Raw genomic sequence first — 25,903 nt, 5'->3', positions numbered from 1 at the left:
ACCTGGACTGAGTCTACCAGGTTGATCTCAGTCCTCGGGGGAGGCTTTGCCCTGGAGGAGGTGGGAATGGGGGGTGGTCTGGGAGGAAGGTAAGGGGGGCGGGAGGGGGGAGAACAAGGGAATCCGTGGCTGAATGTAGAACTGAATTGTATTGCAAAATAAAAATTAAAATTAAAAAAAAAGAATCAAATACTGTCAATCTTATACAAAGTCAATTTCTTAAAATGGCAATTGTGTTTATGTGTTTGGAAAAGACTTTACCTATTAATCTATATACAATTTCTAGTATGACTCTACAGAATAACCACATATTATTAATAATTCCTGGGGGTTTTAGGATGAAATTTGTATGTAGGACCAAAAGCAGTAAAAATGGTTACTATAGAGTCAAGGTTTTTAGAGGGTTTTTTTTTTTTACAGTCCACAAGGCCATGCATGGATCTTAAGAGGGATAACTAAGTACACAGATCTGAATTTGAATTTTACCTGCCTAAATTTCAAGGAACAAGAAAGGTTTAGTTTTTTAATAAAAACTGAGGGTGACAACATGGCTCAGTGAGCAAAGGTACTTGTCACCAAGCTTGATAACCAGAGTTCCAATCCCTGAAGCCCACATGGTAAAAAGAGAATTGTTTTCTGTCAGTTGATCTCTGATTTCCATACAACACACACAACACACACACACACACACACACACACACACACACACACACACACACACACACACATACACTCACACACACACTCACACAGAGTAAATAAATAAAGTAATAAAAATGTTTTTAAAAGTTGAAACTCACTCTGGGGGCAAAGATTTATCAAACAGCAATATCAGTTTCTAAGAGCAACTGCTTTCTCCTGTTTCTTAGATTTCTTTTGTGTGTGATATTAACATGACAGTATTATTCAATCCAATATTAAAACATGGAATGTATAAAATGACTACAAGCAAACGTCCCCTTACTTTGTACTTTGGGGAAAATGTATGTATCTCTACATGGGAGTTTCAAAAGAAACTATCTGACTACTTGTGCTTTCAAATGCATTATCTCACTAAAAGGAAAAAAATCTTTGATGTGGGCAGAGGCAACTGTGAGGTGAAGAAACCATGACATAATAGGCAGTGACTGAGTACTCAACTCACTTGTGATGTTGGTAACTGTGTGTTACATCTGGGTAACCAGCTGTCATTCAGAATGTTTAAATTGATATTAAATTGAGGTGGAAATTATATCTGATCTGCTTCAGGGGAAACTATTTTATCTTTTGAGTGAAATCAGCAGGACTTGGGGATTTTAGTGGAGTGATTCTAGCATATAAAAGAAATGTCATGAACATTTTATTTTCCGTGTATGTAAAATACTCCAGTGCTGAAACTTATCAAACTGTGTCATGGAAACAGACTGGTCTCTACAGACAAGCTTAGAACATCTAGTTCAAACCCATGGAAGTAAGAAAGAAGGTTGTAAAAGAATAAAAATCTAAAGCACAGAGTAATTATTAATGACTTAGAACTCTTAGAATACAAATCAACTCATAAAAGTTGATAAATCTCTCTTTGGAGCTGGAATGCTTTGCAAAGTATTTGTCTTGCAAGCATAAGAACTTGAATTAGACAGGCACACATATGCATATATGTGCATATTTGAACATGGACACACACACACAATCTTCCATACTATCATACTTCCATACTATCAAGAGCACAGGGAGTCAAAGTCAAGAAGCTTTGCCAAGCATGGATGAGGGATCTTAACGATTGTTAGCATTCTACTCTTGTTATCTGCCAGCCATATGAGTCTTGCTAATGAAACACACAAGTAGCATTTTTGTTGGGGGAGTACATACTGTGGCATTTTGGTTCCTTGAAAATACTCCCCTGTGATCTAACTTTATACTCTTCATTCTCTAATCCTACAGACTAGACATTAGGCTCTGTTTGTGGTTTTTTCTTTTGTTTTGTTTTTGTTTTTTAATTTATTTATTTTACATCTCAGCCACAGTTTTTCCTCCCTCCTCTTCTTCCATTCCCTCCTTCCATTCCTCCCTCTGTTCATACCCCCAATCCACTCCTAACTTTCTGTTTAGGAAAGAGCAGCTCTCCCATGGATATCAAAAAACATGGCATATCAAGTTGCAGTAAGACTAAGCACCTTCCCATGAATAAAGGCTGGGCAAGGTGATCCAGTATGAGGAGTAGGGTCCTAAAAGCCAGCTACTGTTAGGAGTCCCACAAGAGGACCATGCTACACAACTGTAATATATATGAAGAGGGCCCAGGTCAGTTCCATGAAGGCTCCTTGGTTGTCTGTTCAGTCTCTGTGAATTCCTATGAAGCCAAGTTAGTTGATTCTGTGAATTTCCTTGTGGTATCCTTGACTCCACTGGCTCCTACAATCCTTTCTCTCCCTATTCTGCAAGATTCACCAAGCTTCACCTAATGTTTTGCTGTGGGTCTGTATCATTTCCATCAGTAGCTGGATGAAGCCTCACTGATGACAATTGGACTAAGGCACCAATTATGTTTGTCTTTGTGAGTCTGCATTACCTTACTCAGGATCATTTCCATCCATTTGCCTGAAAATTGCATGATGTCATTGTTTTTAACAGCTGAGTATACTCCATTGTGTAAAAGTACCACATTTTCTTTATCCATTCCTCGGATGAGGGACATCTAGGTTGTTTCCAATTCCTCGCTACTATGAATAAAGCTGCTATGAACATAGTTGAGCAAGTGTCCTTGTGGTATGATTGCCCATCCTTTGGGTACATGCCCAAAAGTAGTATATGCCCCAAAGTAGTATATCTGGGTCTTGCAGTAGATCAATTCAAAGTTTTTTGATAATTGACTTCCATATTGATTTCTAAAGTGGCTGTACAAGTTTGCACTCCAGCAATGGAGGAGTGTTCCACCTTGTTCCACATCCTCAAACAACATGAACTGTCAAGTTGTGGTTTTTGTCTTAGCCATTCTGACAAGTGTAAGATGGAATCTCAGAGTCATTTTGACATTATTTTCCTGATGGTTAAGGATTTTGAACAAGTCTTTAAGTGTTTCTCAGCCATTTGAGATTCCTTTGTTGAAAATTCTGTTTATATCTGTACCCTATTTTTTAACTGTGTTATTTGGCTTGTTGATGTCTAGCTTCTTAAGTTCTTTATATATTTTAGAAATCATCCCTGTATCAGATGTGGGATCAGTCACAAAACAAATCTCAAGAGATACAAAAAAATTGGAATAATCCCTTGTATCTTATCAGTTCACCATGGCTTAAAGTTAGAATTCAACAACAATACAAATTATAGAAAGCCTACAATCTCATGGAAACTGAACAACTCTCAACTGAATCACCACTGGATCAAGGAAGAAATAAAGAAAAAAATTAAAGACTGCCTACAATTCAATGAAAATGAAGGCACAACATGCCCAAACTTATGGGACACTATCAAAGCAGTACTAAGAGGAAAGTTCATAGCACTAAGTGCATACATAAAGAAGTTGGAGAATTCTCACACTAGTGAGTTAACAGCACAACTAAAAGCACTAGAACAAAAAGAAGCAAAGTCAGCCAGGAGAAACAAACACCAGGAAATAATCAAACTCAGGGCTGAAATCAATGAAATAGAAACAACGAGAACAATACAAAGTATCAATGAAACAGAGTTGGTTCTTTGAGAAAATCAACAAGATAGACAAACCCTTATCCAAACAGCAGAGAGAGAATATCCAAATTAACAGTATAAGAAATGAAAAGGGAGACATAACAACAGACACTAAGGAAATACAGAGAATCATCAGATCATACTTCAAAACCCTATACTCCACAAAGTTGGAAAATGAAAAAGAAATGGACAATTTTATGGATAGGTACCACATACCCAAATTAAATCAAAATCAGATGAACAACTTAAATAGACCTATAACCCCCAAAGAAACAGAAGCAGTCATTAAAAGTCTCCCAAACAAACAAAGTCCTGGGTCAGATGGTTTCAATGCAGAATTCTACCAGAATTTTGAAGAAGAACTATTACCAATACTCCTCAAATTGTTCCATAAAACAGAAACATAAGGAACATTGCCAAACTTTTCATGAGGCTACAGTCACCCTGATACCCAAACCACACAAAGACACAACAAAGAAAGAGAATTACAGACCAATCTCCCTCATGAACATTGATACAAAAATACTTGATAAAGTACTGGCAAATGGAATCCATAAAAAAAAAAATCATCCACCATGATCAAATAGACCTCATCCCAGAGAGGCAAGGATGGTTCATATGAAAATGTGTCAATGTAATCCACCAGATAAACAAACTGAAAAAAAACACATGATTATCTCATTAGATGCTGAAAAAGCCTTTGACAAAATCCAACACACTTCATGATAAAGGACTTGGAGAGATCATGGATATGAGGAACATTCCTAAACATAATAAAGGCAATTTACAGCAAACCAACAGTCACCATCAAATTAAATGGAGAGAAACTCCAAGTGATTGTACTAAAATCAGAAAGACAAGGCTGTCCACTCAACCCATATCTATTCAATATAGTACTTGAAGTTCTAGCTAGAGCAATAAGACAACAAAAGGAGATCAAGGGGATACAAATTGGAAAGGAAGAAATCAAACTTTCATTATTTGCAGACGATATGATAGTATACATAAGTGACTCCAAAAATTCTACCAGGGAACTCCTACGGCTGATAAACAACTTCAGTAATGTGGTAGGATACAAGATTAACTCAGAAAAATCAGTAGCCCTCCTATATACATACAAATGATAAGTGGGCTGAGAAAGAAATCAGAGAAACATCACCCTTTACAATAGCCACAAATAAAATATCTTGGGGTAACTCTAACCAAACCAGTGAAAGACCTGTATGACAAGAGCTTTAAGGCTTTGAAGAAAGAAAATGAAGAAGATATCAGAAAATGGACAGATCTCCCATGCTCTTAGACAGTGTAGGAGCAACATAGTAAAAATGGCAATCTTACCAAAAGCAATCTACAGATTCAATGCAATCCCCATCAAAATCCCAATATAATTCTTCACAGACCTTGAAAGGACAATACTCAACTTCATATGGAAAAATAAAAAACCCAGGATAGCCAAAACAATCCTGTACAATAAAAGAACCTCCAGAGGCATCACCATCCCTGACTTCAAGCTCTACTATAGAGCTATAGTAATAAAAGCAGCTTAGAATTGGCATAAAAACAGACATGTGGATTAATGGAATCAAATTGAAGACTCTGACATTAATCCACACACCTATGAGCACTTGATTTTTGACAAAGAAGACAAAATTGTACAATATTTATGTTTTAAAAGAAAAAATAATAAAAAGGAAATTGATCTTTCTGACATACACAAACAAAAGTTCATGAAAATTTCTTCTGCAAAATTGCACTTGGTTTTCAAAAGTTCCATTTCTTTGATCAGTAATTTCTAAACCTCCAATGTGGAATATGACATATGAAAAGAGTCTTTAAATAAGCTATGAAGAAAATGTAAAACTTGAGCCGGGCGGTGGTGGCGCACGCCTTTAATCCCAGCACTCGGGAGGCAGAGCCAGGCGGATCTCTATGAGTTCGAGGCCAGCCTGGACTACCAAGTGAGTCCCAGGAAAGGCGCAAAGCTACACAGAAAACCCTGTCTCGAAAAACCAAAGAAAAAAAAAAAACTCATAAGGACATTATCCCTTCTAAGATGTAAATGCTAATATAGTAAATGTCAAGCTCAATAAATGTTCCTGAGCATATCCTAAAAGGATACTTTGATAACTTTCAATATAGATGTAATAATACCTAAATAAACATAATAATTTTCTAACTACAAAGCATTTATTTTAAATGTGATATGTGTACACCATAGAGTAAAAAATAATTTTTCATATTTCTATCCCAAAATAAGTTTATTTTATATATATATTTCATAAAGTGAATACATTTAAAATATTTTTTAATTTTCCTTTTTTGCTAAATATGTGTATTCAATAATTATTAATAAAAATATCATTTATTTGTAGCAAATATTATTTTAGAAAGAAAGAATTAGATAAGTAAATATATATACTTAATATACCCACAAACTTCCAATGGAGTTGATTTCTTTCTATTTTAATGAAAACTACAACCAAAGATGACAAGATTATGTGTTAAAAATCTGGACCACACAAACAAATGCAGTTACTACATCACTTAATTTCAGTTGTTTTAAGTTATGAAAGTTTAAGACAGTAAATGTACAAGGTTCAAAGACATGAAAGGAATTTGGGCTAATGTAGACACAGCATAAAGACAGAGAGAGCTGACTAGACTCTATAGGAATGAAAGTAAATGGTGAAAGATGGTATCCAGGGAAAGAGAAAGTAGAATAGAATGTGGGGCTATGCCAAGGGGGCCACAGTCAGAAACTGAGATTCTGTGCTATATCCCTCTCTTCATGTCTAGGCCACATTAGTGTCTATTTGGAACATGTGACCCATCACTAATCCCAGAAGACAGTTTCACAGAAAAATTAAATGAAACATCCAGGGTAGGATTAATACCAACCCTTCTTCACCTCTCTGAATATGTGAGGAATACTTCCAAACTCATGAGGAAAGCGTTGCTCTGATACCAAAACAAGCAAGCCACAAAGACAATTACAGGCCAATGTCTCTAATGTAGATGGAGATAGATGAAAAATTTCAGTAAAAGACTAGCAAATTTAATTATATAATTAATATAGAACATAAAAGGATTGTATACCACAATCAAATGGGATACAAGAATATGTCAATGCATGAAATCAACCAATATACCACATTATCATAAAATGTATATATAAAAGACCACATGAACATATCAATAGAAGTAGAAAAGGTATTTGATGTAAGTTAACATCTTATCATGCTTTACAAAAATCTCTCAGCAATAATGGCCATATATGAAACTCTCAATAATAAAGGCTATATATGAAAAGCCATAGATAACATCAGACTCAACAGTGAAGAACCGAAAACTTTCCCTTCAAGAACAAAACAAGCATGCCACTCTCACCACTGCAATCAAGATAATCCTAGAAGCCCTCACCATAGAAAGTAGATGTGAGAGATACAGTTGAAAAAGGAAAAAACAAATGTTTGCATATGACATTATCACACATACATAAAACCCTAAGGACTGTGCTTAACTACACACACAAATATCCCTCAACTGTTGGAATTAATTAATGTATTTTAAGTTGCAATGTATAAAATCAGTATAAGAAGATCATCCATGTTTCTCTACACAAAAAAAAATTAAGAAACTAATCTCATTCTTAAGAGAAAAGGAAGAAATGAAGATGGGAATAAATGTAAGCAGAGTTGAAAGACTTATACACTGAAAATTACGAGCACCCTACCTTTTCCAGAATTCTCTTCCACCATCTTTGCTTGGAAGCCAATAGTGGCTGTCCTTTACTATGACAGAAGACCCATCATCATATCAGTGTGCCATTTCACTTAACCTGCCTCGCTCTATTCTAAGTCATGGCCCAGACTGTCTGGGCCAATTTAGTCATCTGATTATAATCTTCTACATACATTCCCCCACTATCAGGTACAAATTTGCCCTCCATGACCTATTTTGCCATGACTCCTCAGCTCTAGTTATCAATACTCCCTCCTACGAAACTTGGTTCAATCAAAGTAACTCATCAAAGATGATTGGACAAGGACTACAGCAAGCCCATCAACCATCAGCAAACAGTTCCTTCCAGTCTTGTCTGAACTTCCTGAGTGAGTTGAAGTCATTTATTTTATTCTCATTCTTTTACATTAGCAAGTGCAGTTTAAATAATAATAATCTATACCTCATTTAGTCAACATTAAAAGGACCTCACAATTTTTTCCTTGGGACCTGAAATATTTTCTTGAGACTAATTAAAATCTGAAGGATATTAAAGAACACAAATTACTGTAGTCCTTGGCTATAAGCACACATTTCATCCTGTCATTGGCCTCTATGGTTAGGTTAAAATCAGTAATTTCAATCTGTAGCTGTTTCTTACTGCTTCCAAAGCCAAGAGTATACACAAACAGCATGAAGCTTCATTTTTTTTGCAAAGAAATTCAATGGCAAATAATTCATGCTTCTGCCACTTTCATCCTTTATTTAAAATATATCAAGACACATGCCATATATATTTCTGGTTATTAGACAATTGTTGATTAAAATCTCTTGGGTGGTCTTTAATTGATTCTTGTGTGAAACTCAATGTAAGTAGGCAGAAGTCCTGGGAAAACTCACAGGGGTGTGTGTATGTGTGTGTGTGTGTGTGTGTGTGTGTGTGTGTGTGTGTGTGTAAATTTGAGACCCCTAAAAAACTCATTTGGATGCATGCAATATCATGTCTTGTAAAAGAAATGGATAGGAGCTAAGAGAAGAAGACTATGTAGCAGTTTATAAAACATGTGTCAAAATCACCTTTACCCTGACAGTTGAGATGAATTAAATCTGCCTCACACCTTATACCTGTCTCTTGGCTTTAATCTCTACATTGATTTTTGACCAAATAGCCTCAGGACTTGAGATAATAAAATCACACCAGAGGAAACAAATCATCCTCCTTGCTTGCTCTCTGGTAGCTTTAGATTTTATCTTTACTTACAATAATTGAAAAAAAGAATTAAGTTAAAACATACAACCAATGGTTGTCATCTTCCATCAATTATAATTTTTCCTAATGGATATAAAATCCAGTTGTTATTCTTTTAATCTGTCAATTAGATGTCAAAAACTATTTTGCATCTGTTCAAGGCTTGTGGACACTAACAATACCTGTTATTACACTGTCACTTCCATCTGGTGGCTGATTTTTGACATTGTTTATAATTTATACACAGAGAAATCACTTTGAGAAAAATGTTGGGCATATGAAGGACATTTTCGCTAATTTGTAAAAGTTGAACAGCATCACCTCCTAAAACCCATTCCCCTTGCTCGCTCTATGACCTAAGAAGTTTATAATCATTTTCTCAGCATTTACTAGTAAGACTTCTCATACGTGGTTGAAAATGGCTTTTGGACATTTCTGTTTAGGATATTTTCTTGCCCTGTTTTTTTTTTTGTTGTTGTTGTTTAACAAAAGATGAACATCCATTTTTACTCTTTTTTCTGTCCAGATCCAAAATAACTTCTGTGATGAAAGAGTTTTTTAGATAAGAAGTATTTCCTGTCTGTGCCTATGGGAATAGTCAACACTATTCTGTTAACTTTTCTCTCCTAGCCCTGCCACCATATATTTTTTTCAATCAACCATTCTTTGATATAGTTTTAAATCCAATGTCTATTTGTCCTTCAGTTCATGACCTTATCTAACACATGAAAATCTGCTGTTCTCCAGTAACTACCATCCTCTTTACACATAGTAACAGTGGCAGCAGGGACAGAGGCTGCTGTTACATAAATCTTCCCTTATTTATTCCAAGGCGGAAGGAAAGACCAGTTTGCAACATGAGCAGAAACTGTGAGGGGCAGGTGCAGGCTAAAAGAACTGCCTATAAATATTTAACCACTGCCAAGATAGGTGAACTCACTGAAACTACAGAAGACAGCAATAAGGAAGGGAGGGGAGGGGAGGGGAAGGAAGGGGAGAGGGGAGGGGAGAGGAGGGGAGGGGAGGGAAGAAGATCTGGTCTGTAGGGAAGGTTGATAGGTAGGAAGCCAGGGAAGGTCTGAGGAAGGAAAGGAGGGAGAGGTGAAAGAATGGAAGCAGAGGGGGGAAAAGAAAAGAACAAGCAGTTGAGAAGGGAAGAATGGATGGAGACGGAAGGGAAGGGGGCAGAAGGAGGGGAAGGAGGAAGCAGGAGAGAGAAGAAAGGAGGGAGGAAGGAAGAAGTGCAGAGAGGAAGAAAAGAAAGCGGGAAGGAGGAAGTAAAGGACAAAAAGAGAGAGATAGTAAAGTGAAGTAAAGTTTCTATTACTGGTAAAAATAATACTTTGTTCCTGGGCACTGAAAGAGTTGCCAGAGGCAGAACCAGGAAAACCTGAAATTGCCTCCCCACTTGGTGGTAGTAAAGACCTCTATACACACCTTAGCATTGGCCTTTGTATTTTCACTTCTATAGATGGAGAAATCTTTTTTCTTGCTCTCCTAAGAGTAGATGCAGCTTCTGACTGCCCTGGTGTTTACACAATTTAAACTTCATTATGACAAAGGAGACAAACTGTATGCAAAAAAGAATGCAGCCTCACAGAAGAGAACTGTCCAGAGGGCCTGAAGGTCAGCTTTGTAAACCTCCAGGTCAGTCATGTGTTCCGGAAGGATACAGGTCCTCATCCGACAAACTGGTAATGACACACTGCCAAGCATCCAGAAGCGCAGTCCTCCCAAGTCTTAGAAACTGTTGTAGCAGCATTCTATTACTTCTGGGGATACCAATATCCAGGCATCTGCCTCAAACCCACAGTGAGGAGTTAGATAATGAAGATACAGGCTGATAATACCCTCTGCGTGTGTGTGTGTGTGTGTGTGTGTGTGTGTGTGTGTGTGTGTGTGTGTGTGTGTCTGCGTGCACATGCATGCACATGCGTGTGCACACTTTAGTTCATAAATGTAACGAGTAAGAAAACAAAATAGTGAAATGTCTGGTTTGGGAAATGACTCAGTGAATAAAGTACTTGCCACAGAAGCGCGAGGATTCCCAGCACCCACAACAATGCTGGGTATGACAGTGTGTGCCTGTTACCCCAGCAAAGGTTGAGGCAGAAACAGATATATTCTGGGCAAACCACCCAGCCAGGCTAGTCAAAACTGTGAGCTTTGGGTTCAGTGAGAGAACCTGTCTCAAAGAAAAAGGAAAAAGAAAAAGAAAAGGTAGAGAGAGCAATAGAGGAAGTCTCCAGATTTCGATTATTCACCTTTGCATGTGTATACACAGATGCAGACACATTTGCACACACACACACACACACACACACACACACACACACACACACACTATAAAAAAGTAAAATGAGCCGGGCGGTGGTGGCGCACGCCTTTAATCCCAGCACTCGGGAGGCAGAGCCAGGCGGATCTCTGTGAGTTCGAAGCCAGCCTGGGCTACCAAGTGAGTTCCAGGAAAGGCGCAAAGCTACACAGAGAAACCCTGTCTCGAAAAACCAAAAAAAAAAAAAGTAAGATGAAATATTTTCATTGATAAATATATGATGTATGAGTTAACTAGATAAATAAATACCAAATCCCAAAATTTAGTAATGTTCAAAATAATTAAACCAATGAAAGCATTTATAAAAATATATATGCATATGACTGTTAGGCAAAATTTTTTTGGAGTATGGGTAAAGATAAATCATACTGAAGTTCTTTCAAAAGAGACATAGAAACCTACTACTCTAGATGCTTCATACATAAACATTAAAAAATATTGACATATAACAGAATCCCATTAAAGGAACATCTGTACTGCAAATAAAAAGAATGAAGACCAGTTCACAGTGGGTTTGTTTTGTTTGTTGCTGGGGTTTTTTTTTTCTGCTTTTGACACTTGGAACATCTCTTGTCACTCACCATCAGTTATGATCAGCCTTATGACAATGGTTTCATTTTCTCCTGTGCTGGCCTCAGAGCGGCATCTGTAAAGTCCAGAGTCAGCAGCCTTGGCACTGGGGATGATGAGGACACTCTGCATGCTCCCCTTGCTGCAGTTGCTCCATGTTTTCCTTTGGTACCGTGATGTGTATCTTGTCTTTTGAGATAGGTTACAGTAAGCTAAGATGTCTACCTGATGGGGCTGGACTTTTTCCCACATGACTTGTTGCACTGGCCATTTCCTTTGAAGCTGGCAACTGAGTGTAACATTTTGTCCAGGTTCTGCATACAGATGGCCATTTGAGGGTGCAGCCATCTCAAAACTATCTAAAAAAAAAAAGAAGCAGATGCTTAGGCAGGTGGTCAGATGTTCACACCAAGAGAGGAAAGAAAGCTACCCAGAAATTCATACTGAAGTCACTGAAGTGATTGGTGACATTACCTAATGCAGTTGCTCCAAGATTAAATAGTATCTTCACTTTGCATTTTTGTAAGACAATGGATTTTTCATTAAGGTTTTGTAGACAGAAAAGGGATTTATGCTTGACCTTTGAATGTTACGTGGCCAATCGAACAATGAGAAATATAACCAAAAACCTTGGTACTTTCTTTGCAGTGATCATATCAGGGTCTGAATACACAAAACTAAGCCAGTAACATCAATTTCCAGATTATAAGACAATAGACTAAGGTTTTAGTGGCCATTCAAAAAAAAACTACACCATTTTTTATTAACTATATTCATTTGTACAGGAATATCTAGTGCATAGGTGGAGACTCACATGTAGTATAAATTTCTGGTGCCAAAAATATTCTCCTAAATTCCTGCCTTTACTCCACCAGTTCTGGAGTTTACAGCACAAGTATGCGTCATCAAATATTTCAATAATTATCTGTTTTAGTATGTTCTGGGGACCTTTGTGTGCCTTTTGGAGCTCTGTAAGATTCAATTTATCGTCAAAGCAATAGAAAAATAAAATTAGCCTTTTCCAGTCCTGATTTCTCAGGAGTGTAACGTATATACTGTTAGAGCCTCTGAGATATTGTGCAGTGAGTGCCCAAAGATTCTTGCATTTAAAATTGTGTTCAGTGTTAAGGTCTAGTACTATGAACATGATAGATATAACCCACATTAACAAATGTTCTTTAGGGGCCCTCCATCATTTTTGAGACCAGAAAGCTTGTGAACTTAATGTAGATACTAAAACTCAAACTTTTTATTTCTACAATCAGGATAGCTCAGAGCCGTAACACGGAAGTAAGCACCAGCTTCATTCATCCAAAGTCTTTACTACCACAAACCAAGAACTCTGATGTGTCAGCCAAGAAGAGAAGAAGTCTGAGCAGCAATGATGTCACATAGCTTATGGGCAGGTGGGATGGAAAAATAAAATAGAAGAGCATCTACTTATCTGGGCCAGCAATGCTCAGAAGTGACAATGAACAAGTGCTTGGGCTTATAAAACAATAATCAATCAGTAGGAAAAGGAAGGGAGGGGGCAATGAAAATAAGAAAACAGCACATTTGAAAAAGAGTACAAGCCGGGCGGTGGTGGTGGCGCACGCCTTTAATCCCAGCACTCAGGAGGCAGGGCAGGTGGATCTCTGTGAGTTCGAAGCCAACCTGGGCTACAGAGTGAGTTCCAGGAGAGGCGCAAAGCTACACAGAGAAACCCTGTCTTGAAAAACCAAAAACAGAAAAAGAAAAAGAGTACCAGTCTAAAGTACAGTGTGATTTGCTGTTCGTATTAGATGAGGACCTCGTATCTACCGACACCCAAAACTGGCTGCAGCAGCAAGTGACTCCTGGTGTGAAAACTCTTGCACAAAGAAAAGCCACAGCTGTCTAGTATTTCAGTGTGTGGCCCTGCAACTGTTCAGCAGAAGTAACACTTTCACCACATAAGAGGCATACAGAAAATGTTTCATCTCTAGGTTACAATCCAACACAACAGAAGGAAAAAAACTAAAGGGATAAAGATGTGTAAGAAGAAAATAATAATAAAATCAAAGCTTAGAGGAGAGAAGGGGGAAGTTAAAATTAAGTTGGGGGAAGTCACTAGAAAAACGATGGGAAACAGAAGGAAAATGCTAAATCAGATACTAGCATCTGCAATAAAACACCTGCTGTTTATATGCCAACTATCCTGGGCCTTCAGGAGCAGGCAGGTTGTTGGCAGAAGTTTCTGTCCCACCTGGTCCCACAGCCATTCAGTCTCAAATAAAAACACAGAGGCTATATTAATTACAAACTGTTTGGCCTATGGCTCAGGCTTATCATTAACTAGCTCTTACAACTTACCTCAACCCATTTCTATTAATCTATGTTTTGCCATGTGGCTTCATGGCATTACCTGTGTTCCATTACACCTTGCTCCCCTGGCAGCGCTTGGTATCTCCCCTAACTCTGTCTTATTTCCTGTTTTTCTGCTTGGATTCCCCACCTGGCTCTGTTCTACCTTGTCATAGGCCATAGTGGGTGGCTTCTTTATTAACCAGCAGTAGCAGCACATATTCACAGCATACAGAAAGGCCATCCCACAGCAGCAGTTAACAGACCTGGCTACAGGTTTTGGTGCTTGTCCTCAGAACTCACATTCACAGCTCCATTTCTTCATTCTACTTCCATCTTAGAAGCTTTCTTTAGGCTGCTCTCACCCTGTCCTGCCCTCAGGGGCAGCTCCATATACTTGTCAATTCAGGCACAAAGTTCTAGGTTCTGCATAGGGAAATTACGAGCATTTATATGAAGGACAAATCCATGAAGCACCAGAGAAAATCTCTACCCATGAACACCCAGACCTAAGGGATGGAGGGAGCATTAGGGGCAGATGGGTTCCAGTTCAGGCTCCATGTAAGGACCCAGACCCACCTCCCTGTAGACTCAAACGGCAGAAAAATCAGGATATCTTGTTGAGATGCATAGAGAAGCTTCCCTTATGCCCCCACCCCACCCCAGTCAAGTTTCATTCTAAGAGAATTGACTATTATGTCTGAGACAAAAACCAAGCCCCACATGAAGGCTGCTTGTCGTTGCTATGCTCTTCCAAGTGGAAGGTTGTCCAAAGTGACACTAAAAATAACAATCAAGAAGACCTGACGTAAAGAAGAGGGTACACCATCCTGACACACTGAAAATTCAAAGATGAATACTTTTAAATCAGAGAAAAAAACTGACATAATTCATGGGGAGAAAAGGTCTGATTTTAATTGAATCACAAAATGAAAAAAAAATAGAAACCCATTGGTTCCATATTTATAATTCAGCCATGTACTAGTTTCTAAAATGAATATAAAATACTGTCTAATTTTTATTGGTATATTGAACTTAAGTGACTTTTCTGTCATAATTATAGATCATTAATTAAAAAAAAAAAGTTCCGTGCTTTATCTGCTCTTCCAAGTATTGCTCCACCACTGGAGAACCAGTCACTGCTAGGTGTACTAATATTTCACACTTACCTCACATCCCTAGCCACTGACTTTCACCATCAGTATCCTCACAGGTCTATCACTCAGTCTGCTGTTTGGGAAGCCCTTCACATCACCCAATGATGTACAGTAGCTTCTTCCAGAGCTGTAACACTCCCTCCAGGAGGGAGGCAGAGACACAGGGAGTAAAACAAGTGTAATAAGTCTGCGAAAGCTCAAACATGCCAGATCCCTGTATAAACCTGCCTGGGGTTGTAAAAGCAGTAAACAACTACCAGAAAAGCAGAAAGCTCCAGGGTTAGTGCTTTCATGAGTTGCCACTGGTCTGTTGAGGTGTTCTTTGGGGTGATGTAGCTTCCTTTGAAGCTACTTCTGTTAGTTGCCTCAATAAAATCTTATTGGTTCACCAAATTTGATCCATCATGAGATATCTTTCTGGGGTAAGTAGATATGTATGTGTGTCATGTCTCCTAGGAAAGGATGGTTAAATAACCTTATCAATATCACAGAGCCTGGGTCTCTACACCAGCTTCACAAGCCAAGCTTTTGTGCAAGCCAACTAACAAGTTACACCGCTCTGTTTTGAGTCCCAAGAGCCACCCTTACAAGAAATTAAAGAGGGTAATTAATACTTTTTAAACAGAAAGTCAATTCACACTCCAATTGTAGTCGCAATATGCCTTTTGATTGTTTTGGGTGGCATTGACATCTGCAATAATCCTCATGTTAAGAAATATATTCAAAATAACATTTTAATGCCAAAATAAATTAAGAGTTCTACCCAAAGAAAGATACATCTGAAAATTCATGAAAAGACATTCATGTTTCCTAAGAAACAGTAGTCTTGCCAAAATAACCAAGCTTAACTCTAACCAAACATTTAAAGTCACTCCCAACTTACGAAGCTACAAAGAGTTGAGAAGTGTGATATGTGACACCTTGAGAAGGCAGAACATTGGACTATACAAAACTCAAATTTATGGCAACAATAACAAAAGAAAAGGATAGAGGAACTTAGAAGTTTGAAAGAACTAAATAGCTCTAATGCATGAGTTGAAAAGCAGAATATTGATACAACTGGAGAAATGTAAAATAGATAAAATCTAATAAGAAGGAGTATGAGAAATATAGAACAGGAATATTAGGGCCAAGATTGATAGTTTGTCAAGTTATAAAAGGGGCACATAGTAATTTACCTTACTGTTATTGCTGGAATTACTAAGGTAACACCATCCTTTTCTGTTCTGATTCCATTTTGTGTTTGCTTAGACAGTTCTCAGCCCTTTACCTTCCTTCCCCACAATAGTCACATCTGCCTTGACAAGACATTTGGGATTTCCATGGTCTTGACCATGATCCAGACATATTAACCCAAATAATAAGTAAACTAAAATAACTATAGAAATATAAGAAATATAAGTAAAATATAATCAGCATGTAGTGTCTAAAATAATAATTATTATCATGCTCTGCCAAGAATGAACATTTCAAGGTTACTCTGACCTTCATCTGACTTTGGTGTAAAGTATGGATGATCTTTGTAGTTTTTGTCTTTAAAAACTCTGTACCCCTGAATTTGGATGCCAAGAGATTTTTCAGAGGCACGAGCCTGTTCTTGGTATGGATAATGTAAAACTTCTAATTGATTTAATCAGCATGGTCGTCCATAACTATCTCCCACGGATCATTTCATTTCTAATGAAATTTTCTTAATTAAAGATCTAAAACTATGTGTTTAATAAAAGTTTGGGAAGCCAGATAACTGAGCTAACTGGAAGCATTGGTTGTAAAGGCCCTTCACACTCTCAGGCTCTCATTTTTGCTATAACTGTGTAATCGGGTAATAATGAGGTTGTTTCACAAATGTGGGTGTCTTAACTTCCCAAAACACTATGCTTATAGGTGACAGAATGCAAATCAAAGAAATTTCATTTTTTCTTGAACCCATGCATTTTACATGCCAGAATATTCCCACTTCTAACAGTCTCCTTTCTTTTCCACCTCCTTTTCTAACCAGGCTTCTTCCACTCATCCCTGAGTGGAAATTTCTCCCCTCTGAGATCCACCTCAGACCAGATGACATAGTACCCAATGTCCAATCATTCTTTACTCTCCCCTATTCATTCAAATTTATGGAAGGTGTGGGCCTCCCATGTGTTCTCATTTTCCATGAGTATTTCATGCAGTTAGCATCCATTTTTACCATTCCGCCAATACTCCAAACATCACCTGTGTCCTTGACTCTAAATGTTAGAGGTACAACCTTCTATAAAGCCCTACTCAACCCATCTGGCATCTATGCTTTCTTGTTTTGCCTCTTTCCTCTCTGATATACCTCTCATCTCCTTCAGAATTTGCTCTTCTTTCTCAAGTGTTCCTCTCTGAATGTCATTCTGTGTTTGCCATCCTCAGGTGTCTATGTCTACCCTCACTTCTCCACCACCTCTTGTTCAAGTAAGGTAAAACTCAACAACTCCCACTTGCTCAGATGTCTCCTTGGGTTTCCAAAGTACAAGACAATAACTTGTTCTTAAGATGTTTAAAATAGACTCACTGTTGAACAGTGCAGAATTGCCCCAAGCCATCTGTAGTACCTATTATTACATCAGCTAATTAGAAGTGTTAGCACTAGTGGCTTCAATGTATTCCCCTCCCTGCCTAGTCCACGAAGATGCACAATGGAACTCTTCTAAAATACAAACATTGACTGCATGATGACTAAGAAAGTGTTCTACGGTGACCTGAGATACAGTTCTCCAAAACAAGCAGACAAAATAAATAAACAGACAAAATAAGTAAATAAACACACTAATTTCAATTACAAGCAGAGTCCAGGAAGTGGAAATGAGGGTCCAGGAAGTGGAAAAAAGATGTTTCTGAAATTCATAGAACAGGCAGTGTGGGAGGATGCTGTAGCAATGGCAGAGGAAGGAGGCCAGACCCCAAAGACTAAATTTCCCCCAAAGTAGCTTCACCTCCCTCGCTCTTCCTGTGACAGACAAAAGCCAGAAAAAGTCAGTTGTGGCAGACCCCTAACTGAAGTTTAAAACAACTTCAAGCAAACAGGAACAGGAATCTGTAACCTAAAACATGTCATTCTTCACAGAGCTTCAGCAGGCCAACTCCCAATTACTGCTGTAAAATCATTGCAGTGTGTTCGTTTCAAATAAAAAGTGACAAATAGGTTAGACACCCTTTCCTTAAAATGTCCCAATGTTCCTCAATGACTAAGTTAGGAGATGAGTTGAATGTGTTCCACTAAATTCACAGGGCAAAGTTCTTAGCCTTCACCAGCAAAAAAATAGTAGTTTAGAATGAGGTCCATTGTGGATGCCATTAGTTAAGATGAAGTCATCCTGCAGTAGGTCAACTCTTATTCAATATGGTCAGCATCTCGGCATTACAAAGGGGCAATTCAGACACAGAGGGAGAGGGAGAATGATACAAGAGAATGAAGGCAGAGATGTGTGGCATACCACAAGTCAAGGAAGGGCTGGGTCTCGGGGAGAGGCCTGGCATAGCTGTGAGAGGAACTTGCCCATCCACCCATGATGCTCTCCTTCTGTACAAGCAACATGGAGTGTAGCACTTGTTACAGCAGCTGTAGCAGTAACTCAGAACTACACTTGGGTAATAGGAGCTTCACCAGGCCACTCTGAAGCAGCCAGGATGCCCTATTTAGAAAAGCAAGAGTCTCCACAGCCCGCCCACAAAATACCATTTGCCATCCTTCATTTAAAGTGCAGATAAAAGGTAAAGGAACCAAGCAAGATAAAAACGAGCTAAAAGATTGCTTGACTGAAAAGCAATGATAAAGGGAGAAGGATGAGAGCTACCATCAAGAGATAAACACAGCCATCCCAAAGCAGGCTGCCAATGCCATCCTAAAGGCAGGACAGACAGGGACATTTGTCTAAAGGGAACAAAAGAGATCAGCCTTAGATGATGAAGCAGGGACTCAGCCGAGAAATCACAAATAAAGGGAAGATTTACAGTAGGCCCAGAACAGGCTGCACCTGCCCAAGGCCCAGACAGAAAACAGCTTGCCACATGGCTTGGCAGATCTGATTCACACCACCCAGAATTCCAAGCAGTGATCCAGGCTGCAGGCCCAGCTCAAGATACCCAAGCTGCTCTCCTGGCAGCTTCCAAGATCTCTTTCTTCTAGAGAGCCTTTGTCTGAGGGTAACCAGGATCGCACATTTTAATTGCTACTCAGATTCTCTCACCATGCTTGCTACCTTTAAGTGATGCTATTTATTTAAGTCGGTAGCACAGTTTGCTGAACTCCATGAAAAAGTCCAACTTTTCATCAATTCTGCATTATTTTCTCCCAGTCAGAAAAACAAATAATGGGGTACAAGAATTTTAAGGAGTACATTTCTGAGGTCTTTTAAAACAGAAAGATATTTCAGTCTAAGAACTTTGGGTTTTTCTACTAAAATGTTGTCAAGAGTCTCCCATATTTATGAATAAATGTTGACTTTGTGTAGGAAATTCTTAACAGAAAAAGAAAAAATTCTATCAGAAGATTAATCTTCTCTTTAATCATCTCCCAGCAGAGAACAGAAGCTGGAGCACACCAAGCATTTACCTCATATACTAAAAGCATGTGTGTGCAGCTTTAAAGGAGATGTCTCCATCAAATCCCTCCCCTCAGAGCTCAGGGAACCACATGAAAGAGGAGGCAGAAGGAGTGAGAGAAAGAGAGGAAATGGAGGACACCGGGAGAATACAGCCCCTAAAACAGCTGAGCAAGGCTCATATGACCTCAGAGACTGAAGCAGCAAGAACAGGGTCTACACGGTCTGCACCAGGACCTTTGCATATGTATCTCAGCTTTCAGTTTAGTACTTTCATAGGACCCCTGAATGTGTAAACAAGTGGGTCTCTGATTCTTGTGCCCTCTCTTGGGCATCCTTTAATTTTTGGTTGGCTTGGCTTGTCCAAATCAATGTGATGGTTTTCATTTTCCTTATATTTTATTTGTCATATTTTGTTGTTATCTCGTAGAAACCTGTTCTTTTCTAATGAGAGACAAAAAGGGCATGGATCCAGATGTAAGAGGAGGTGGGGCGGAACTGGAAGAAGTAGAGGGAGGGGAAATCATTTTCAGATTATATTTTATGAGAAATGAATCTATAGTGAATAAAAGGAGGAAAATGTATATGTTCTGTGAACATATTCACGTACAGGTGTATATGCATATGTATGTCCATGTGTGTAGGGAACAGGGGTCAACATCAGATGCCTTCATTGATCAGCTTCTGTCTTCTTTTTTAGAACAGTCTCTAACTGAAACTAAAGCTTGATGATGCAACTAGACTGGATAGCCAGCAAGGGATCTTCCTTTTCAACCTCTCTATAGCAAGGACTACGGACACACCTCTCATCTGGCTTTTTGACATGGGTTCCACACAAGCACTTTACTAGCAAACCCATCTCCCATTTGCAGTGTATTTTAAAGTAAGGCAATCAAGCTTGAATAATTCTTTACTTTTATGCTGGCATTAAATGCATGGCATATGCTAACATACTGCAGAGAAGCCACACGGCTGATAAATGGTAGAATCCTTCTCACCCCAGTGGGAGGGTGTGGAGCCACACCAAACCACTGAACCAGCTCTCAATTCTTATATCACAATGAAGCCTGGCAGAGATAACTGAAGTTTTTGTTTTGTCTTGTTTTGTTTTTCCCCTGCATGGAGGCTGAATTTCACAGAGACAAACAGGACCCTAGATAGCCTTAGATTCTAAATATCTTACTCTCTGATGCCTTAAATCCTATAATTAGAAATCAGCTTCTGTCCTTATCCTTATTAAAATGCATATAACAGTTTCGATTCCTGGCAGGCACCAACACAGTGTGAAATTGCCCATTAGATTGTTTTTCAGGCAGAAGTAAAGAAGCAGGTTCCCACAGACAAGGGGCCCAAAGCAGACTTGCCATGCAGCAAAGGAAAGTGTCAAGGTCGGGAGCCAGCCCTGTCTCACTCGTGCTGCCATGGGTGTGTGCAGGGAAGTAGCCCCTGTTAAGTGCACTGTTGGAGGAAGTACAGGCAGGCTGCAATGGAGTTGCCTTTGTTCCTGCTTTCCTCCTCCCCCTTTCCTTCCTTCTTTCCCTCCTCGCCTCCCTCCTTCACTGCTCTTTTTTCCTTTCGTTCTTACTTCTTCCATCCTTCCATCCTCTGTTTCCTCCCACATTCATTAAGCAAAAAGAGAAGTACCAGGATCAGTTACCCTTAGAGAGCCGCCACAGAGGCCTGCATGGACCCCTGTGAGTTCTGATATGTGTCTATCCACTGACCCTGGGCTCACTAAGGTCTGTCAAAGTTAATAGACATTTTTTCCAGAGGAAACTCTGCTTAAGGCCTTGAACTCAAATATTCAATTTCCCCTTGGTTACTGCATTTACATAAATTATGTTTTCTTTATTTTTCAAGTTCAATTTTCTTTCCTTTCCCACATCTTCTAACTGTATCACTATTTCATTATATTCTCAGGTGGCTTTCCAGAAATGCTAATTGGCATTTCTGATGTATGATATTTTAGTAATGACCAAGAAGCAACCGGTATATTAAAAATATGAAAACAAAAAATGACATGTTCACTTCCCCAAAATGTAATAAACGCATATTTACATAGATGTGGACTCCCATACTCCAACTTTCTATAGACGCAAATGCTTTAAGCAAACTTAAAAATCAAGTTCAATTACAAAATCAAGATTTACATACAGTTTTTTGTTTTGTTTGTTTTTGGGGATGTAGTTTTTGCTTTTGTTTTGTTGTGGGTTTTGTTTGTTTGTTTTTGTGTGTGTTTTTGTTTGTTTGCTTGGTTGGTTTTTCAAGACAGGTTTCTCTGTGTAACAGCTCTGGCTGTCCTGGAACTTGCTCTGTAGACCAGACTGGACTAGAACTCACAGAGATTCCCCTGCATCTGCCTCCCAAGTGCTGGGATTAAAGGTGTGTGCCACCACTGCCTGGCTACATGTAGTTTTTAAAAGTGAACCATTTTTTTTTTATTAATGTGACTCCTCTAATTGTTTTGTTCTGAAAAAAAATGGAAAGCCATTACTTAAAATTTCTGTAAGAAAAAGAGGAAAACCTGTTCTATGAAATAAAAGTCATTTCCTCTAAGTTAAGAAAATCAGTCCCTCTGCTCACACTCAGCATTACACATCTAAGCAGTAACACCAAGAGTACTTAAAGAAAATCCAGCTACAGAGTGACCCATTCAACATTCTCCTCAGTCATATTTACTCAGTCATAGTTGATGATAAAAGTCAGGATTTGTGGAACAGAAATGTGTGGTTTATATAATGATTTATTCTATGAAGGAGAAATGCAATAATGGATCCAACACTGAACTTTGCATGTGCATAAAGGTCAATAAAACCTGAAAGATCAGAACTCTAGCCCGGGCAAAAGTGTCATATCACAGGAGCCTCATTTATGGAAAGAGGCAGTGCTTGAAATGGACACGACAAAGACCCTAAAAATGCTCCATGGACATCCCCATGGGATCCCTTCACCTATGTCAGGCAATCAAGCTTCTTAGCACTCTCTTCTGTAACATGAATGTTAAAATGGCCTTTTTTATTAAAAAAAAAAAAAGTACCAGATAAGAGAGACAAAGGAACAAGCCACTGCCACATTTTACCTCTAGAACTCCTCAGCCTGAAAAGCCTTCAGTTCCTGTTTCCTCACAGCTTATATACCTTTCTCCACCCAGCCATCACTTCCTGTCTCAACCTTCCTAATGCTGGGATTAAAGGTGTGTGTGCTTCTCAACTACTGGAATTAAAGGCATGTGACTCCCAAGTACTAGGATTAAAGACCTGTGCCACCACTGTCTGGCTATGTTTCCCTCCTAGACTGAGTCAATCTCATGTAGGCCAGGGTGGCTTTGAACTCACAGTGGTCCAGATGGATCTCTGCCTCCCAAGTGCTAGGATTAAAGGGGTGTGTGTGTGTGTGTGTGTGTGTGTGTGTGTGTGTGTGTGTGTGTGTGTGTGTGCCAGCACTGCCTGGCCTCTGTGTTTAATCTAGTGGCCTGTTCTCTCCTCTGATCTTTCAGGCAAATTTTATTAGAGTACACAATATATCACCACACTCTTCCATGGGTAGAACCCCTGGAGTAACTGACACCCAAATTCCCTAACTATCTGCTTATTCATGACAAGAAGGATGGACTCCCCTTGCCTCGGACACCCTCAGGACTCTGTGATAGACAATGTTGAGATTCACCTCACTGGACCTTGTTTATGGGTCATTGTTCTGCATCCTTGGTCTGGCTTCCCTGTAGGATTTTCCTGGAAACACTAACCTGTCTGGTCACATTTATCCTCCTCTCTAGCACTGCTTTTGGAGAACACAGCTAAAGGTATTTGCAGTGCTGGGATTTTATGAAACTTACTTAGCATTAGACTTATACCATCCTGTCTGCACAAGAGACAATACAAGGCTTCCCAGAATCTTCACAGTGGCACAGCTTGAGTCAATTAAAGACTTCTTCTTTGACTCAGTCAGCCTCTGCCTGCCTCCAAAGTCTGGCTAGACATCCTTCTCTTGAACGAACAGGAGTCACACAACCACTGAGTCTTAGAGACCTTATTTTCTTTTCATACTTTTCTATAAATGTGTAAAATAAATTGCTGTGCTTGAAAAAGATAAACTGATACCACCCCATGAGTGTGTGTCTTGCTTTTCTCAATTATGCTGGACTCTGTAGAGATAAAAATGATTTCTGAAATATGCATTTGTTGCTGGTTTCTCTGCTGTGTTTCAAATGTTTTCAAAGTAAATGTATCATGTATTGTACTTATTTAGTCTCAGGAGGAACCTCACATCTATGTGATGGTCAAAAACAACTTGCTATACATTTACTTCTCCTGTGGGAGCTAAACACAGTATCAGAGAAAGTGGTACAACAGAAATAATGACTTCTAAACAAAAGAGGATAGAAATATGTTTCAGAGCTTTTCTTGTTCTTTTCAATGGGACCATAGAAATAGCTACCCAAATGGACTCTGTAGTTCAAGCTCTTCTCCCCTTTGGTCCTTGTCGGTTCTTAAACCGTGAAGGTGAAACATGGGACTGATTATACACTCTGCTCTTCTTTGTCACTCGAGTACAAAGAAAAAGATACACTTTTGCTCTTGCCCTTGTCTATTGTCTCACTCCTGCTGGAATCTACAGTAGGTGTTCCCAAAGAACTGCATTTACTTTATTTCTTTGCGTCAGCCATATAGTCTCAGATGCCTTCTTCTACTCTTAACACTTCATTCCAAAAGCACTGTTTTACTTTGATGCTTTCTACCGTGCTGTATTCTATTTACTGATTTTCTTTCCTACAATAGGAAGCTGATGAGTCCTTGAAGGTACCATACCTGCAAAATGTGTAATCGTAATTCAATGCCAAGCACATTAGTTTGTGTAATGAATTTTATGGAGAATGGGTTATTAACCATTTCCCAAGGTGTTATACGTTTAGTGAATGATACCAAGTCCTACACAAACTGTGGTTTTTGTTTCCTGATTTACTAAAGGAAATACATTCAGAATTTATTTCTCCTGGTATCAAATCCATACAGTAGCCCGGACCTCGATATGTGTGGTTTTGATACCTTTGCTACAAAAGGTTCCAAGTACTATTCAAACCACAGAAAGATGGACAGTGTTTCTCACAAACTTCTAAGGGAAGAGAGGCCAAAGTTATTTCATTCAAATGATAATGGAGTTAACCATCACAGTATTGAAATATAAGAATGAGCACAAGCTATTAAAGGGGTATAATTATAGTTATCAGATCTGCCCAGAAATGCAAGCAGTTAAGGAAAAAAATTCAGAAATAGGAAGAAGCAAAGAAAATCCCTGTCACATATATACTGTAAGCGGCATTTTAAAATGTAATTGCCAAATTATCAAAGTATGTTTGTAATAGGGAAACAGCTGTCCGTGGTAATAGAACAAAAGAAAACAAATCTTAATCGGCATTCAGTTTGTGCCTTTTGTCCATCAGAGGAACTGCCCACACATCAACCTCAGGAAACACAACTTTGTCCAGATGAGTGTGAATATTGTTATCAAGATTAGTTGAAATAGGAAATGATGGAAATAATCTAAATGTCCAGCAATATATTGAGATCAAATAAGTTTTGAAAGGCTAAGGATGTTTATCACATAAAATTCAGGAAATATTTTCATGATATTTCCACTTTACTAACAGTCCAAATATACATGAATTAAACAGGAGACAGAGGATGGAATAGAAGGAATCTTAAGCTTTCTTTTTATTTTTTTATACATGCTTATGTACACACACACACACACACACACAATATGCTATCAAAGAAACTTTTCCCACCAAAGCATATCTTTTTTTTGTTTTGTTGTATTAAATTTTTTATTTATTTTACGTACCAACCAGTTTCCCCTCTCTCCTCTTCTCTCATTCCCTCTCCCACCTCCTTTCTCCTTTCTACCTCCCCCTCATCCCACCCCCGCCCCATCCACTCCTCAGAAAGGTTAAGGCCTCCCATGGGAGTCAACAAAGTGTGGCATATCAAGTTGAGGAAGGACCAAGCTCCTACCCTCTGCATCAAGGCTGAGCGAGGCGTCCACTATAGGGAATAGGTTCCAAAAAGCCAGCTCACAAAGCTTATCTCTTAATCGCATGTTTGGGCTATGAACTTCACTTTCTGTTCAACTGAATGCAACAGACTTTGCTTCCTTGTGTCTGTTCAAACTGTTGCTCTCATTTCACCATTCTACATGAAATGGGAAGTCTGTCATACATTCACAAGATACACCAGAATCAGCAAAACAGGCATGAGGTAAGTGATCAGCTACTTTTGGATGGTGCTCATTCTGCCCTTTGCTTGTTGATACCCACATGCTT

General features: G+C 38.8%; 1 protein-coding gene across 1 annotated transcript in view; it reads right to left on the bottom strand.

Moving 5' to 3' along the window:
- Cd226 (CD226 molecule) overlaps window positions 1-25,903 on the bottom strand; it is a 76,556-nt gene that overhangs the window by 20,103 nt on the left and 30,550 nt on the right. Inside the window, exon 3 of the mRNA XM_052742738.1 lies at window positions 11,549-11,896. Within this exon, the coding sequence (XP_052598698.1) occupies window positions 11,549-11,896 (348 nt within the window). The remainder of the gene's footprint in view (window positions 1-11,548; window positions 11,897-25,903) is intronic.

This window comes from Peromyscus californicus, unplaced genomic scaffold (assembly GCF_007827085.1).
Source record: "Peromyscus californicus insignis strain IS unplaced genomic scaffold, ASM782708v3 Scaffold_17__1_contigs__length_78620276, whole genome shotgun sequence".
Classification (NCBI taxonomy): domain Eukaryota; kingdom Metazoa; phylum Chordata; class Mammalia; order Rodentia; family Cricetidae; genus Peromyscus; species Peromyscus californicus.
This window is presented reverse-complemented; position numbering and strand designations above follow the sequence as displayed.